Below are 15,519 nucleotides of genomic sequence, written 5' to 3'. Positions count from 1 at the left end.
TTTTTTTTTGGCTGGTTAGGGATTATTAACAGTTGAAATTGTGCTACAAATCACCGCAGTTGACAGACAGTTGTTATTAGAAGCATAAAAAACTTGAATGCCAGAGTTCATAGAGGACATGTCTGTGTTCATAACAAAATGAGGACCCAGCTGGTAGAGGTAAGATTCATGTGGATTTTAGGCTTCAGTGTTCTAACAACAAAGGTGAATTGGCTCAAAAACAATGTCTGTGTTCCAGTTTTGCAAAACTGTTTATTCATATTTAGACCTAACTGGTGAAGTATTATTTTAGATCTAGTAACCACAATTATCCAAAAGTTACACGTCAGCAGAACTGCAGTCAGACATGTGATATCATGTAATATCAAGTGTGGGCCCAATAATATCATGTAATAACAAGCACAATATCTTGGGATTTTCTTTTGATTGGTAGAGGTTTTTACTCTCTTTTTTCCTTTTCCTTGTTTTACTTTTGTAAATTCCTTTACTAGATAACATATTTTTACTCAGCCTAAGATTCAGACCTGTAATCTTCAGATCCCAAGCCAACTTCTAAAACCTTTAGGCGCCTGCAGCCCTGCTGGCTCTGAAGTACTGTAGCTCCCTGGCACTTGGAGTCTGCTTTGTTAATCTGTGATGCCGTTGTTGACCCAGTCGTCGTGTTGTTTGCTTTTCATTTCTGACTCCATCTTACCGGGAGACTGATAAACACTGACCGCTCCTGACCACAGAATGACACACTCACGTTTTCACTAAAACATAATCTGTCCAACCCCATCTTCACGGATGCTGCTACTTTTATTCATGCATGTATGAATGACTCAAAGACAGAAAGACCAACAGAGAGACAGAAACCCAGTCATGTGACCCCTGTGACCCTCTGTACTATGTTCTCTGGGTGAGTTATGTCTGATTGTTCCTTTCTGTCAGTCTTGCAGCGGGCCACAGGACAATCAGACTGGCCTCATAGTGCCACATTCACTTCCCCAACTCGGATCTGATCTCACACCTCTCACTTCACATTCTCATTACTTCAGGCTGTTATTAATTTATTTAATCAATAGGTGTTTAAGTTCTCCTCCCCCGAAATCCATAATGGCAGGCAGATTTGCCAAGATGCTACATCAAGTTATGAGCAGGAGTTTTGGTATCTCTGTCAACTCAGATGTGCTCTTGATGGGTTAAATTTAGGTTGTAATATACAGAGCTGGGCATTTTTTGCATAATGTAAGCATAGTCATTAACATCAGACAGTTCTCAAACCAGTAAAGTCATTAACTCAGGACTTCAGTAAGATTTGTCGTCACGCACTTTTGGAGTGTTTGATGCTGACTCAGAGCTCATACTAGTCCAGTAGCTCCATTGTTGCCATCGGCTAAACTCTCCAGCCTCCCTGTGAAACATTATGAAACTGGCTTTAAAATAGAGAACAGCAGCTCACCAGGGCTTTGGATGATTTGAGGCTAAATATATGTAAAAGGCAGCTTGGTCCATGGGCTAGAGTGGGATCTGGGTGGATGGCAGCCAAGGCCTTTTTTTTTTTTTTTCCACTCAGTTTGGTAGAAAGATGCCCTGCAGACCAAAACCTAATGTGAGCCAGCAAGACTCAGACTCTGAGGTTCTTGGTATTGAAGCAAAATCAGATCTGTAGCGGTAACTTCGACTGTCAAACCTATACAAACCTATACAGTACAGTAGTTTTTCGAGACATTATTATCACTTGTTAATGGTGTGTAAAAAATAATAATTGTTTACGCATTTCTTCTTTCTACAACACACGGTAATATAGTTGTAAGCAAATATATGGACATTTTTAAGTGTTTATTAATGTAAAACAACAATAACTCATGTGAAGTATCTGTAACTGGTGTATAGAAAGATAATGAATGACTAACAATATAACAGTTGTAGTATTCTGAAATACGTCTCCGTAGAATATGAAATATGAAGTATTTACCTTGAATTTCACTGTTGTGCCTGGGATTATTTTTCCTTCAGTCTTTTAAAATGTTAAGAGCGTTCTGAGTTTTTTTTTTGTTTATATTTTTAAACTGTCTTTGAGATCATGAAGCAACTGAGTCACATTTCCTGAATCTGCTGGTAGTTGTGTTACTGCAAGCAAACTACCTGTCATTTCACTCTCTTTACTCAAGTCATATTATACAAGCTCTGTCAAATTCAGTCTCTTCCAAGACACACAGGTGGCTCATTCACTGGGTGACTGCAGGACTGGCTCCTCAAAAGCAGAGTGGCACAGGCTGAGACACCAAACTGAATAGCTTCAGGTGTAATCCTCACCTGCTCTCACTATTGAATCCCAAATGTTTTGATTTATTTTGTCTCTCCATTTGTTTGGGTCTCCTTTCAGCAATGGAAGGATTTAGCACTAAGGAATTAGTCAAAGGGGGGCCCTGTGTTCATGCAGGAAGAAAGTGATATCAAGGCATTTCTTCCTACACATTGCAACATAGGTCCAAAACACTTTTGTGAGCACATGCACAAACAGTTACATATATACACATCCATATGACTATTGCCCTGTATACACTTCATTGTACCTGCTTCCTGTTATCGGCTCCATAAATGGCTCTTTACTGAGTCAACATCTCTTTCTCATTCTTTATTATGTGATTAAAGTAGCATTAGAAATAGATGCTGATGCACAAAGCCTTCATGCTGGCACACCTGACCTGCAGAGGGAGTGACAGAGCAGAATTTCTCTTTTCATGTAGATTCTTTTTTGTACTAACTGCTTTGAAGTTTCTTTGTTTTGTGCATCTGAGCCCCTAAACAATGAACCACAGTCGTGAGTGTCCAGATCAGGTCTGTCAGTGTGGGGATTTCTGTGCTTGTGAAGATGGGAGGGGGTCTGCGGAGGAGAAGGGCCTCTCCGCTCCAACACATGGTGCCCAGACTAAACAACAAGATGAAGGTTTCCTGAATTCAACCTGGCACAGAGGAACCCCAATCTGCCTATGTGGCTGACTTCCTCAAAGACTTGCATTCAGTGCAGAAGAAAGGCGACGTTCGAGGGGAGGATAGAAGAGTTGAGTACAGTGGACGGAAGGAAAGACGAGAGACAGGCTTAGTCTGTCCATTTCAAGTTCTTGACTCCACCACAGTAGCATCAATAGCAAAGGATAATTTCACTTTGTTGCAAATTGGGATGTATTTTTGGAATTTAGACCATCACTTTGATCTGTAAAAAAAAAAGCACTATAGTCACTAAGACAATAGTTGAGCTCTTGGGATGCTGGAATGTTGCTAAATAAGACGAGGGCAAGAAATATAAGCAGTCAGACTGTTACAAAGGATTTTCCACATCAACTTCAATTTACTCATTATGATGAGTACTAGTCAGCCTGCGAAAGAAGTTGTATACTATCCTCTGTGGCTCTGGAGGGAGTGTTTTGTTTTCTGCAAGGGAAAACAAAGGTGAACAGTGAAATTATTACCCAGGCTGTCCATTATAAACATCCACTGGTTCAACTTTGACCTACCGTACTTACCATACTTACAAGTGCAGTTTTCTCGTGCATTCAAGGATTATTTCCGACATTTTGAGTACTCATACCTTTGTTTTACCTCCAAATTGAGTGGTTTGGATAAGCATTGGTCTTGTTTGGAACTGATCTTCTGAGCATCTGTGTGTCAAAGTCCTGTTGCATTTTGCTGTGGTGTGGTTAGGAAATGCAATAACCAAACTATTAAAAATGCCCAAATTGTCATAAACTGGAATTATCGTGTAAGCCTAAACTAGGCACACCAATTCACTTCAATTCAGAAAAAATATATTTTTGCATTTAGATGGTCTAAACTCTTCCACAGCCCATGAGGTGTTACCTTATGCGATGATAGAACTGTTTACAACACCAACAAAAGCCTCAGTGTGTTCCTGTCAAACCTGTCTCCTCCCATCTGTCAACTTTCACCCCCCAACCCCCCATCCGAACCCGGCCCGCCCCCCATTAGAGGTAGGGGCTTGGGGAGAAGGGGTTGAGGTATCATGGTGAAAACCTTTGGCAGACTATGGGAAAGGCGCCTTGTTTTGGAAACAGAGCTCTGGGGCTCTCTGGGGGCTACAATGCGCTGAGCCTCACTGTGGTTTGTAACAACAAGCTGGTGGATTTGGAAAGAAATTCTGAGACACTCCCCAAACCCTTACTCAATGTTACTAGCCCCCTTTTCCTCATGCCTGAAAAAGTGTATCTCTGTCTCAGTAAGACATTAGAGCAGGAATCCCCCTCCATGAATTTTTCTTCAGCCTACACTCCAATCCTCCCTTCACCATCACTCCTTCAGGTTGTAGTTTGCTTCTCCCTTGTTCTTCTTCTCCTGATTGAGAAGAGCCAGACTCTGGGTAGTGGCAGGAGGTTAAAAAGCCTTATTCAAGAGGGAACACACACACAGACGTCTACATGTGACATGCCCAGGCCAAACAATGGCTGTTGGCTGAGAGAGAGGTGGGGGCGGAGGGGCAGCGGTAGTTTCTTGGATAGCCTGATTGGAGCATAAACAGCAGCCCAGGAAGTGCTGAAGTAAGGGAGAGAAAGAGAGAGAGAGAGAGAGAGGGAGGGAGGGGGAGCAGGAGAAGTGTGCAGATCTGCCGGGAGAGAGCAAAAAGTTTTGGGACTGCGACGGTGTCTTAGTTAGTTTATGTCACTCTGGTTGCGTTCAAGGCTTTTTTTCTGTCAGGACATACCGTATCGCATAGAGACAGAAAAGAAAGGTGAGTAGCTGCATCTCATACGAGGACACACGCACTCTCTCACAGATGTGAAGTCAAAAATGCGCAGATGTTCAGTCATGTACATGTGAGTAAGAACAACACCCATTTTCTTCTGTCTCTTCCCTCTGTGGATTCAAATTGATGTATTCTAAGGCAAATAGCCTTGCATGACTTAAGAAGTGACTTGTTCCTATTACTGCATGCAATATAATTTTAAATTCCAGATGGTTTTTGAATGGCATTCACTTTAATGTTCTTAATGTGTGTTCTGTTTGCCGATGGTTTCCCCTAGCTATAAAAGGTGCTTGTTTTGCATAGCTGTTTTTGTGGTGCCTTGAACTGCGGCCAGCCATTCAGTGAGTGAAGCAAAAAAAAGGGGACCATCTAATGTGTGTGTGGCTGTGTCTAATTAATCTGATGGGGGAGAAGAGTGGTGAGGGGTCAGACCATGAGAGGTTGAACTTGAAAACAGCACGGTCCCTTTCACATAACACAGTCCTTAGACAAACTTAAGTTACATTAACTGTCTCAGATTCAGTCCCTAAACAGAACTTTTCTTGATCTTTGCTGCTCCTGAATCGGATCAGTCTTTCAAGATCACAGATGAATGACATCTGTAGGTGAAAGCAGCTGGTTGTGGATCAGATCTACTGTAGATTTGGCCATGTATGGTGCTGTTTGCTTTCTGGATCAAATGGATTGCTAAATTTTCCCACTGGGGAGATGCTGCCCTCCTCCTCTCAAAGTTAACATCAATGTCATTGTGCAACTTCAAAGGCAGTGCCATACTCATATAACACATAGATCCTTTAACTAGGCTGAGCAGTAAACTGTTGTATGAGTTGATCTCTTTTATTCTGAGCACTATACCTGTTAGTGCCTACTAATTCACTAGTTGGTCACTATACTTCAAATACAATAACATTTCAAGGATTTTACTGTCTTTACAAGTATATTTTCCTATCTAGAGTTCTCCGATACTGCTGGAATTGCTTTAGCTTTTTCCACTGTTGAACAGATTTGCATCTGGAGAAAACTGCTCTGTTCCAAGCACAGGCAAATGGAAAAAATTAAGTAAATTTCAAAAGCCATTCACATGTAAGTGAGTAATATGAAAGTAATATGAATCTCATTTAATGTCAAACTTGGTTTAAATGTCTATCATCATAAAATCGTTAAAAAGCCAGATAAATCCAATAAATAATCAGCGAAAGCAACAACCCTCAGAAAAATTTGTTAAAAACCAGATTTCCTTGCTAAATTTTTTTTTTTTTTTTACTTGATACAGAGGAAGTAACTTCCTTAGACAGTACAGCGATAGCCCTTTTATTGTTTTGTATTGAATTCTGGAGTTATACTTGTCGTGAAAGTCTCTAAAGCCAGAGTTTTTACCACTCAGATGTTCAGTGATGAATGTTATTTGTTGTCTTTCAGCAATAATTATATCAACTTCAGTTCCCTCGTTGGGAGGGAAGGTAAACTGGTCAGAAAGGAGCGTCTCGTCAGAAAGACAAATGAGCTTGCTCCCTTGCACCCCTTCCAGAGCCCCCGAACCTCATCCTTCATTACTCGTTCCAGCCCTTTGACAGTCTCTCACAAGTTTTCTCTGTGCTATGCTGATGTAGCAAGTTGTCAGTTTCTCACAAGACCAGAGGAAACTGTTATTAACTGTAAGGCAGTGCTTTGACTGCCAGTTTTATTCAGCCAAGCTATTTGTCTAAGTGCTAGCACATGAGGCACAGTGATTTTGGCAGTGTTTTTACAAGCAAAGGCACACAGTAGCTCCTGACCATATGCCTCCATTTGTCTGATATCATTAATAGACGCTAAGGTTACGTCTTGACCACTTGATTACCTGGCTGGAATACTCTGTTGCATCAGTATCCAGACATAACAGATCATATCTGGATCTGTGCAGGAGATCAAGCACTAACCTGGGCCATATGTATTAGCTGATGGGAATCTGAGGTGGTGGAGTTTGATGGCTGCCACGGGACATTGAGCTCGGTGGAAACGCACCTGGGCAGGTGGCATGTGGCCAAGAAGCAGTGCTGAGGCCAGAGGGGGGAGGGAGAGGCCTGACCAGGTGTTTCTCCAGCAAGCTGTCTGCAATGTCATCCCTCATTGGGCCCCGAGCCAACTCATGCCACGTCTCATTGAGCTTCAAGGTTTGATCAAACCTCATTACACAGCTTTCATATCAGGTCCTATTGTTGGTTGAGTTATGGAGATAATAAAACATTCCCACTTCATGAAACTCCTCAAAGTGTTTGTAAAAAATAGATACAGATAGAGATAAAAAGATAGAAAGACACAGAGAGTGAGACAAAATGTTGCTAATGTATATTTTGCTTTTGACTTGAAATAATATTAAAGTCTCTCCCAAATTACAGAGAAAATAATAGATCTCATTTTCAACTGGTTTCATGGCTGCTATTTTTCAGAACAAAACAGTTCCAATTTTAACTGTTAGGTCAAATGTGTGAATTATACATATTACAGCAACACTGTTTCAGGAAACAGATTTTTATTTATTTATTTTTTCTAAATGTCATTCCAGTGATGAAGGCCATGAGATGTAACTGACAGCTCTGGAAAATTTCCAATAAGTGGACCTTGTGCTAAGAATTTTTTGTTCAGTAATGAACTTTCAAGCTCAGTGATTTTTTTTTTTTCCCCCCCAATTTGGGTGAACATGCCCTTTAGAATGAAACGATTGTTGATTTTTTTTATGATCCCAACTGAGCTCATCCTCAGCCTCTTCTTGGTTTTAAGGTTTCTAGAAATCCTGACTTCCTTCACAGGGTCATGGACAGTAAAGTGCCCACTGCTGGTGTCATTTTAACATTTTTGTTCAATGAGCTTTAAGATTTTGCCGGAGGCAAATCATATTCTCAATTAGCTGCAAATAGCTGATCTCATCCTCAAGGAAGATTTTTCTATCATTTCAGCAGCTTAGTCCGGAAGCTGTCCTTATGGCCAACACAACCTGAGTCTAATAGAGGTTGGAAAGATAGCAAGGTATAATCAGAAAGAACTCTACCTCAGTAATGGACTTTTACCCGTTGTAAATTGCCCTAATTTTGAGGCAAATAATTTTCAGAAAACAGATGAAGGCACTCTTTGAAAACCTTTTATTTCTGCAATGGAGGTAAGAAAGTAAAGTATATAACAGCTTATCTTACCACAATTTTAAAGGAGCAGAAGATAAGACATTTCTTTTACACACAGACTTCTTGTGTTCCTTTTGGATGCAAGTGAAATGACTTTCTAACAGCAGCTAATGGCCATGTTTTAATGACTTGTACGAACAAATGTGACTGACCAGCAGAAAATGGATAAATAAGGCAGTGATTTGTAGTTAAGCTAACAATGATTCATTAGTGTTAGTCTTAGTTTCTTAACTTTTTTCCTATGCCCTTTTTATTTGATATTCGTTATTGGTCTGAAACAAATTTTTTTTTGTGTTTGGTTTTTTTTTTAAAAAGCACTGGATGAAATCAAAAGCTGAAAAAAACTAATTTAGCAACAAATAAAAATCATGACATACAAAAAATATCTGTTTGTCGAGCATAAATCTAGAAAAAGTGACATTGCAGATATGTTTCCCTGATATTGTAGTCTTTTACTGTTGTGCTGCTAATGAAACATTTGCCAAGACATGAATTTAGATTTTTATGCATGACCCTCTGCAGAGAGCATGTTGGGAAAAGTCACTGTAAATTAACCGAGACATGGGTGGACTTAGAGAAAGAGGGAAACTGTAAAACATCTAGTAACTGGGCATAAATACATATTTTTTAATTCAGGATATAAGCATTCCCATTCTTGTAAAACACCCCTATTTAAATGAAGCAAAAGTTTAAAAACTAATATCTCATGTTCTCCACTCTTCCCTCCCTCTTGACGTTTGTAGGCTCCACCTTCTCAGTGAAGTCATTTGTTTGACCATCTCCTCTTTCTTTTGCAGTGATGGGAGGGGGGCAAATATTCTCCACCCACAGGTTCCAGAAAGAGGCAGGAGAGGCTCAAGCAGACACTGCCACTGACACTCTTGAGTTGCTCTTAAACCCCCTAGCTCTTTTTTCCCTGTGTAAACATTCCTCCGCCTCTCCCATCTGTCCACTCCTTCAGGCATTTGGTTTTACACGCGTGCCTCCTATAACACACAAGTACATACCACGGCTTTTTCTGTGCGGTGACAGACATTCTTTCTGTACACATAAAAAGAAGTTGTGTGTTTTTGTATGCAAAAATGCACTGACACTGATAATTTGGCTCTAATTAGCGAACTACAAATGCCCTTGTGTCAGGGCTGTAAAACTATGTGTGCTTACGTCATTCTCAATCTTTGAAAGCACATAAAGCACTCAAGGATTTCTGTCCCCATAAAATGCAGCTAATAAAGAAAAGTCTGAATTTGAATATCAAAGCTGCCTAATCCCAATAAATATGGATGAGATTTCTTTCCTTAGCCCTATTTAACAACCTGCTGTTTCTTGCCCTTTTTCCTCAAATGTTTTTTGTTTTTTCATCTTTTCTATTGACTGAATTGACCACTTGCTAATGATTCATTATTGTGGCATGATTTCATAATTATCACTGTGCCTGACAAACTCAATACTCTCTAATTTCGCCACAACTCCCCTTTCTGAAAATATTCTTCCAAATCCCATGACATACTGGATGTTTTTGTTAAGCCAGGCTATTCTAGGAACAGCAGTTACCTGAGCTCTGGGGTTGGACGTTTTGAGGAAACCTGTCCTCTATCTCTGCATAGTCTGTTTAGAGAACTCCTTCCTGCTCTGACTGATAAACAGACAGGACCGTGTAAACACTGGAAAGAGGCCCAGAAGAGCAGTTTAATGAGTATCAAATAAAACCATTTCAGGCTAAATGTAGTGACATATACACAGAGAGAGAGTTGCTATATTTGCACTGTGAGTGGATAGGTGAAGGCACAGAAACAAGTCTGTATAGTCTGAGGAATTTATTTAAGTAGTAGTAGGATTATACAAGTGTGACACTTCTTAACTTTAAATCCATACCGTAGTTGAGGACAGATTTCGCTACACGTGATTGACTCAGCATTTGGTGGCAGTGAAGTTTTGTGGTTAAAATAGTAGTTTCTGAGCAATTTTTAGTTCGTCAGTTGACTGGTCCGCCAACTTTTCAATGGTTTACCATGAAATTTTGTATAGACAATCTTGCTCCCCAGAGGATGAATCCAATTTTTGGTGATTCCCTGTCTTTTTCTTTTGTGACCCTGTGAGATTGAAATTTTTAGTTGTTGGTCATACTTTGAGTTTTATCTGATGGATTGGCATGAAATTTGGTGCAGATATCCATGGTGCCAAAAAAATGAATACTACTGACTTTGATGATCCCCTGACTTTTTCTGCAGGGGCACCAGCAGGTTGACATTTGTGGTTCAGAATAAAAACTTAAGAAACTATTGGAGGATTACCATGCAATTTTGGTATAGACATTTATGGTTTTGTGAACTTGTGAAACCAAACTTTTAATTTATCCAATACTCTGAGCCCATGTTTATCATAATGGATGAACATGTCATGCAGTGCAGCAGTTTGCTTCATGTATTGTATGCGCTCTTGGATAGTTTTTGGACAACAGTGGAGGTCAATGATACAGAGGACTAAGAAACACTTCTGGTTCATAGGCAATACTTGAGAATAAGATTAATTTATTCTTGGTTTTGGTATTTTTGTGGGATTTGTTGATAATAAAAAATATATAGCATATTGGAAGGGCAATATTGTATATGACTCTTTGAACAAGAACCTTTTCAGTGACAGTACTAAATAAGTGTGTTTTTTTTTTTTTTTTTTTTTGGTAGCTTTTTTGTTTTTTTTAGCTTTTTTACCTCTAGATCTTCTGGCCCAGACTGCACTCCTGTTCCAGTGAGCTATTCCACCCCATGCTCTCATCAGAGTCATGAAAGCAGTCTTGTAAAACCTGACATTTTCAGTGTTGGAGTAAATCTTTTACTTTTCTGCTCTCCAGTGAGAAAATATTTTAGTTCTATTTTAGCAGTCTTTATGGCTGAAAATCATAATAGCTCTTAGGTATTTACCATTTTAGCTTGCCTGGTAGTGACCGGGTTCTCTTTTGAGTTTTTAGATTAAGAGTTACTTCACAAGACGTGATGAGAAACTCTATATTTTAAAGTTAATCTTTACAGATAATATCTATATTATGGAGAAGTCCTATGGTTTACCAGTCTATCATTACATTTCCCATAAAAAAGAGGGAAAGTATGGCTAGTAATTGGTTTGTTTCGATTTTCCATTACCCCCAAGATCCCATTTTGCTTCTAGCTAAAATTCAAGGCCACAGAACATTCCACGAAGTTCTGAGCATTACCATTAGTTTTTATAATGGCAGGAAGAGGGGAAGCAGCCCCTTAACGCACACATTCACCAACACACACAGTTCCGTCCCTTGTCCCCTTTATCACCTTTTCTTAGCAATTTGTTTTGAGGTTTCCTTCCCGTCAGGTTTTTCTTTCACAAGAGTGTGTATCCTTCCCGGCAGCAGCACAACAATGACCTGGTTCATTTTAGTTCTCCAAGATCTGAGACTGCTGGAGCCAATGGGCTGCTAAGCACATGCTAAAGCCATTAGGTGTTGGATGACAGTGGTCAGCCACAGAGGCACTGCAAAATAACCATCTCACTACATACATAATGAAGCCAGGAGAAGGAATGGGGTATGGTATCAGCTATTTGCATGTGTGCACACATGCAGCTGTTTTGAAATTGTGTGTCGTTGTCTGTCTAACCAATGGGCTGCCACTCATACAACAAGCCTTGCAAAAAGAGGAATTTACCATACATGGCTTGTTCACATCTTAAGATATCAATTCATATGATCCTTGCATAAAGTGTCCTGTTATATTAGCCAAATTCTGCTCAGTATCTACTCAGTCTGACAGATCCCAGCCATGGTTGAGGAGGCATTTTATTATTAGACTCAGACACATCCCATTTGGTCTCTCAGTCAAGCCCAGACAGTTTGATGGAGGACTCTCTGTGGAACTGGAGAATGACTTCATTAAAGTTACCATCTCAATCTGAATTTACTGGGACTGCATCCATAATGCATGTCTTATTTGGTATCAGCGGGCCCCAATTAGGATCGACCAATAATTGTGACAGAACTCGGAGGCTTAGTTTCTCCGCAGATGTGCAGCAAGGCTTTATATGCATATAATATTAGCCGTATAATATATATGTGTATAATGTATGAATTATTTTTACATTGTTCGAGTACTTGTTTAGGCTGTAATGTCAAAATTTAGTTAAACCGTTTGGCCACTTGAGGGCAGTACAACAAGCTGTAGACATAACATTGAGATCACTTTATAAAGTTGATATGGTGTATGTTTTAGCACATAGTTGTTAACTTACACATCCAGAAAGAGCAAAAGTAACATTAATTTTAAGCTGGTTTCCTGCTACCTTACAAATGTAAATCCAATATTCTCTCTCTTTTAGCTGTTTTGTTGTTCACCAATTCCTGAGGGAAGTATCACGCTCTTATGCTGCTAAATTCTCTACTATATTCACCAGCTAATTGCTAGCTTTGCCTGTCTGCCATTTGGTGCTGGGCAGGTGGTGGGCAGTGGGTTTATTAGAGGTTAAACAGGGTTGATGAAAACAGTGAGACTAAACCAAACAGTAAAGGTGAAGGCCATAAAACCAAAACAATAAGCCTAAAGATGCTAAAAATTTTCCGTAGAGTTGAGGGGAACTGGAAAATTGGGTGATAATTCGCTGTGGATTTGTCACAAGTGACTCCTTTCACATTATTCATAGTCACTTCATCCATTATTCACATAAAATATTGATTAGAGCAACTTTAAGGCCAAGGTGACTCTTCAAACTGCTTACTGCCAACATTTATAGAACTTATTTAATTAACAAACAAATACTAGTGGAAAGTAACAGCCATACAGGTTGCTTGTCCCTGCTCTCGGATACAATCCATAGGAGTGTACAAGCAGCAGGCGTACTGGACCTTCGTCGTCACGGTTACATAAATACAACCCATAGGAGCATACAAGTGGCAAGTGTACCACACCTTCATTGTCATGGTCGCAATAATAAACACACGGTTAAGGTTATCGAACCATCACTGTTTGTTTAGGTTAAGGCACAAAGCCAACTTGGTTAGGTTTAGGAAGAGATGATGGTTTGGGTTAAGTACTGTCTTTGTTAAGGTTAGAGGACCTTGTTGTCATGGTTACAATAAAAAAACGATTATGGTTACAATAATGGAATGGTCATGGATAAAAGAAACAACGTTGGTTATCAGTTTGAAATGGGAAACACACAGCGGTCTCCCATGTGAAAGTCGTATGTTTTGTCGATCCATCCATCCATCCATCCATCCATCCATCCATTCCAATCTCACCCTAATGCGGACCTGAGTTCTATATATAACGTCACCTGACTTCCTCCTTTACTTCCGCCATAATTACTAGAGCCGCTAGAGGTCACCTAACAACAAAGCTTCCCTATGGGTTGCTTAAGCTGCTTGCACATTTGACCTATGGGGTCATTTTTTCGGGGAAGGCAGTCTCAAAAGAAAATTTGCTATACCAGCCACAGACCCAAATTCTTGTGTTTATTCTTTAAACCCATTGTGTTATATACATTATCATTCTCTTTTTGAGTGGCATGTGAAAATAAGAGTTAGGCTTTGTAGATCCAGAGAATCTTTGAATTTTACTTTTTTATGCTGTATCGGTCCTCATTTTGTTAGTGTGTTTTTGTGAACTCTGAACCAAAAATGAATCCATATCACCAGGGGAAAATCTGTACTTGTTCTGTACATGTTTTTCCAGAAATAACAAAACGTTCTCTCATAGAAACTGTACTGCTTAATAAGAAGTACATTTTTTATGGAGCAGCTGCATACTCCAGCTTTGAGAGAGAATTTTTTCTCTCACCAGAAATTGTGATAGGAAAGACGTACAAAAAATCCTATCTGTTTCCCTTTTAAGAGTTTGTACTGCATTGCAGTTGGTGGTCTAGGGGTTTGCAGCATGTACAATATCATTTCCAAGGGGGTTATGTGTTACACAGTATGTCCCAGTAAGCTGGATTCTGTGCTGCTTTGATCAGGGTAGAGTCCCTTCACTAATCCGCTTGAGCTCTGGATGTTTGCCCAGGACACGTATGTACACACACACTCAAACTGTGATTAAAAAACAGATGTGAAGACAGAGCCAGAAAAGATGAAATGGTCTGAATAAACCAAATTGGAACAAACTGACATAACACACAGATGTTTGACTACACATTTGCGTGTACTTACAGAATGTGCCACTTTTGATGACTTAGAGATTGTGTCTGTAGTGAAAGCTATCCCATTACACTCTGTCTGTTTCTGTATTTATATAAGTATACAGAATAGTTTTGTGCTCTTCATTCAGAGCAGTTATAACTAGAATTTAATGACATCATGCCCACCTTGGATTTTCACATCTATGCTCACACCTTGTTGGAAAAAAAAACGGGCATGATCTCTAGTCCATATTTTAATTACAGCTGCAGGACACAGGCACTATTTGGAATTATAAAAGCTCCCCTTCTGTCTTTTCTCCCAGTCTTTTTATCAGCCATTTAAGAGCTCTTAATAGCTCTGGTCTTAACTGCAAATCTCTATGCCCTGTGTTTGATAGCTAATAAACAGGTGGGAAGGGGATTTTATCTGGATACGGCTGATGGGTGGAAAGGGCCTTAGGAAAAGATGGAGAGAGGGAGAGAGGAATGGGGAAAAAAGAAACTCGAGGAGAAAAGAGAGGAAGGCAGGGGAAGAAAGAAGGGGTGCTTCTCGAGTGCTTGTTATGGCCCTCCCTACATTACATCACTGAGATGCTTCAGCACTGATGACATCGTCATGCTGGGAAGGGGGGGTGGCCCTGGGGATGATGTCATTAATAACCAATCAGACGACTCTGGGCTGGTTGGTTCTGGCTAGCTCCTGAGGTTGAAATAGTAGGATCCCTGAAAATGTTGTTTCCTCCTGTTAAATCCTGGAGCCTTTGTGTCTTCTATGCTTTTTCCTGAGGTTATTTTTAGACTGGTGACAAATATATTTCAGTCCTGTTCCTGCCTTGGCCACAGAGCAAAGGGTAAGCTGAGCTGACTGTCCCAAGGAGAAGAGAGCCTATGAAAATATAGCCCAAAGGGAATTAGCATTTAACTAACCTAATAGCACATGAAGGAACTGCTTTGTGCCTGTCCACATGAATAGACCATTTTCTACTTTACTATGTCTGGCACGGGCCATGCAGTGTTAAGCATCCATTTCAAGCCAGGGAGGTCATGCCAGTGGGACTTTTTAAATTCACCCTGACTGTTGTCTTTAAGGACTTTAACAGTGGCCTTTTTCATCAATTTCCACAACTAACATATCAGTGTTATGCATAATACACTGTTAGACTGTTAAATATACTGTTAAAAAAGCAATTGTGTCCTCGATGCTAAGCAAACTTTGACAGGATTTTCTGTAATTTTTTATTCGGAGAAAGCAAGCATGAGTAAACAGGTAGACAGCCTTTAGTTGGACACATACTATAGATATTAATAGACACATTTAGTGTTGCAGATTAAATCTTTGACTTTTCATTTGTACGACAATTTGGACCACCACTTGTTAAAATACTTTTTATGTCAATCTATCAGAATCTGAGTATTTACTGTACATAGACATTTGATCCATTGTAAACATTAAAGCACTGGTTAGAGCACCTTTAAAGT

General features: G+C 39.8%; 1 protein-coding gene across 13 annotated transcripts in view; it reads left to right on the top strand.

Moving 5' to 3' along the window:
• si:ch211-285f17.1 (sickle tail protein homolog) overlaps positions 1-15,519 on the top strand; it is a 108,059-nt gene that overhangs the window by 37,567 nt on the left and 54,973 nt on the right. For 7 of the 13 annotated variants that reach the window (XM_040126431.1, XM_040126436.1, XM_040126428.1 and 4 more), the window contains exon 1: positions 4,798-4,814. The exons of 2 other annotated variants lie outside the window; for them this stretch is intronic. In XM_040126431.1, coding sequence (XP_039982365.1) covers positions 4,807-4,814 — 8 coding nt within the window. In that variant the 5' untranslated portion in view covers positions 4,798-4,806. 4 more of the 13 variants (XM_040126441.1, XM_040126440.1, XM_040126429.1 and 1 more) reach the window with 3 other exon arrangements.

This window comes from Xiphias gladius, chromosome 5 (assembly GCF_016859285.1).
Source record: "Xiphias gladius isolate SHS-SW01 ecotype Sanya breed wild chromosome 5, ASM1685928v1, whole genome shotgun sequence".
Lineage (NCBI taxonomy): Eukaryota > Metazoa > Chordata > Actinopteri > Istiophoriformes > Xiphiidae > Xiphias > Xiphias gladius.
This window is presented reverse-complemented; position numbering and strand designations above follow the sequence as displayed.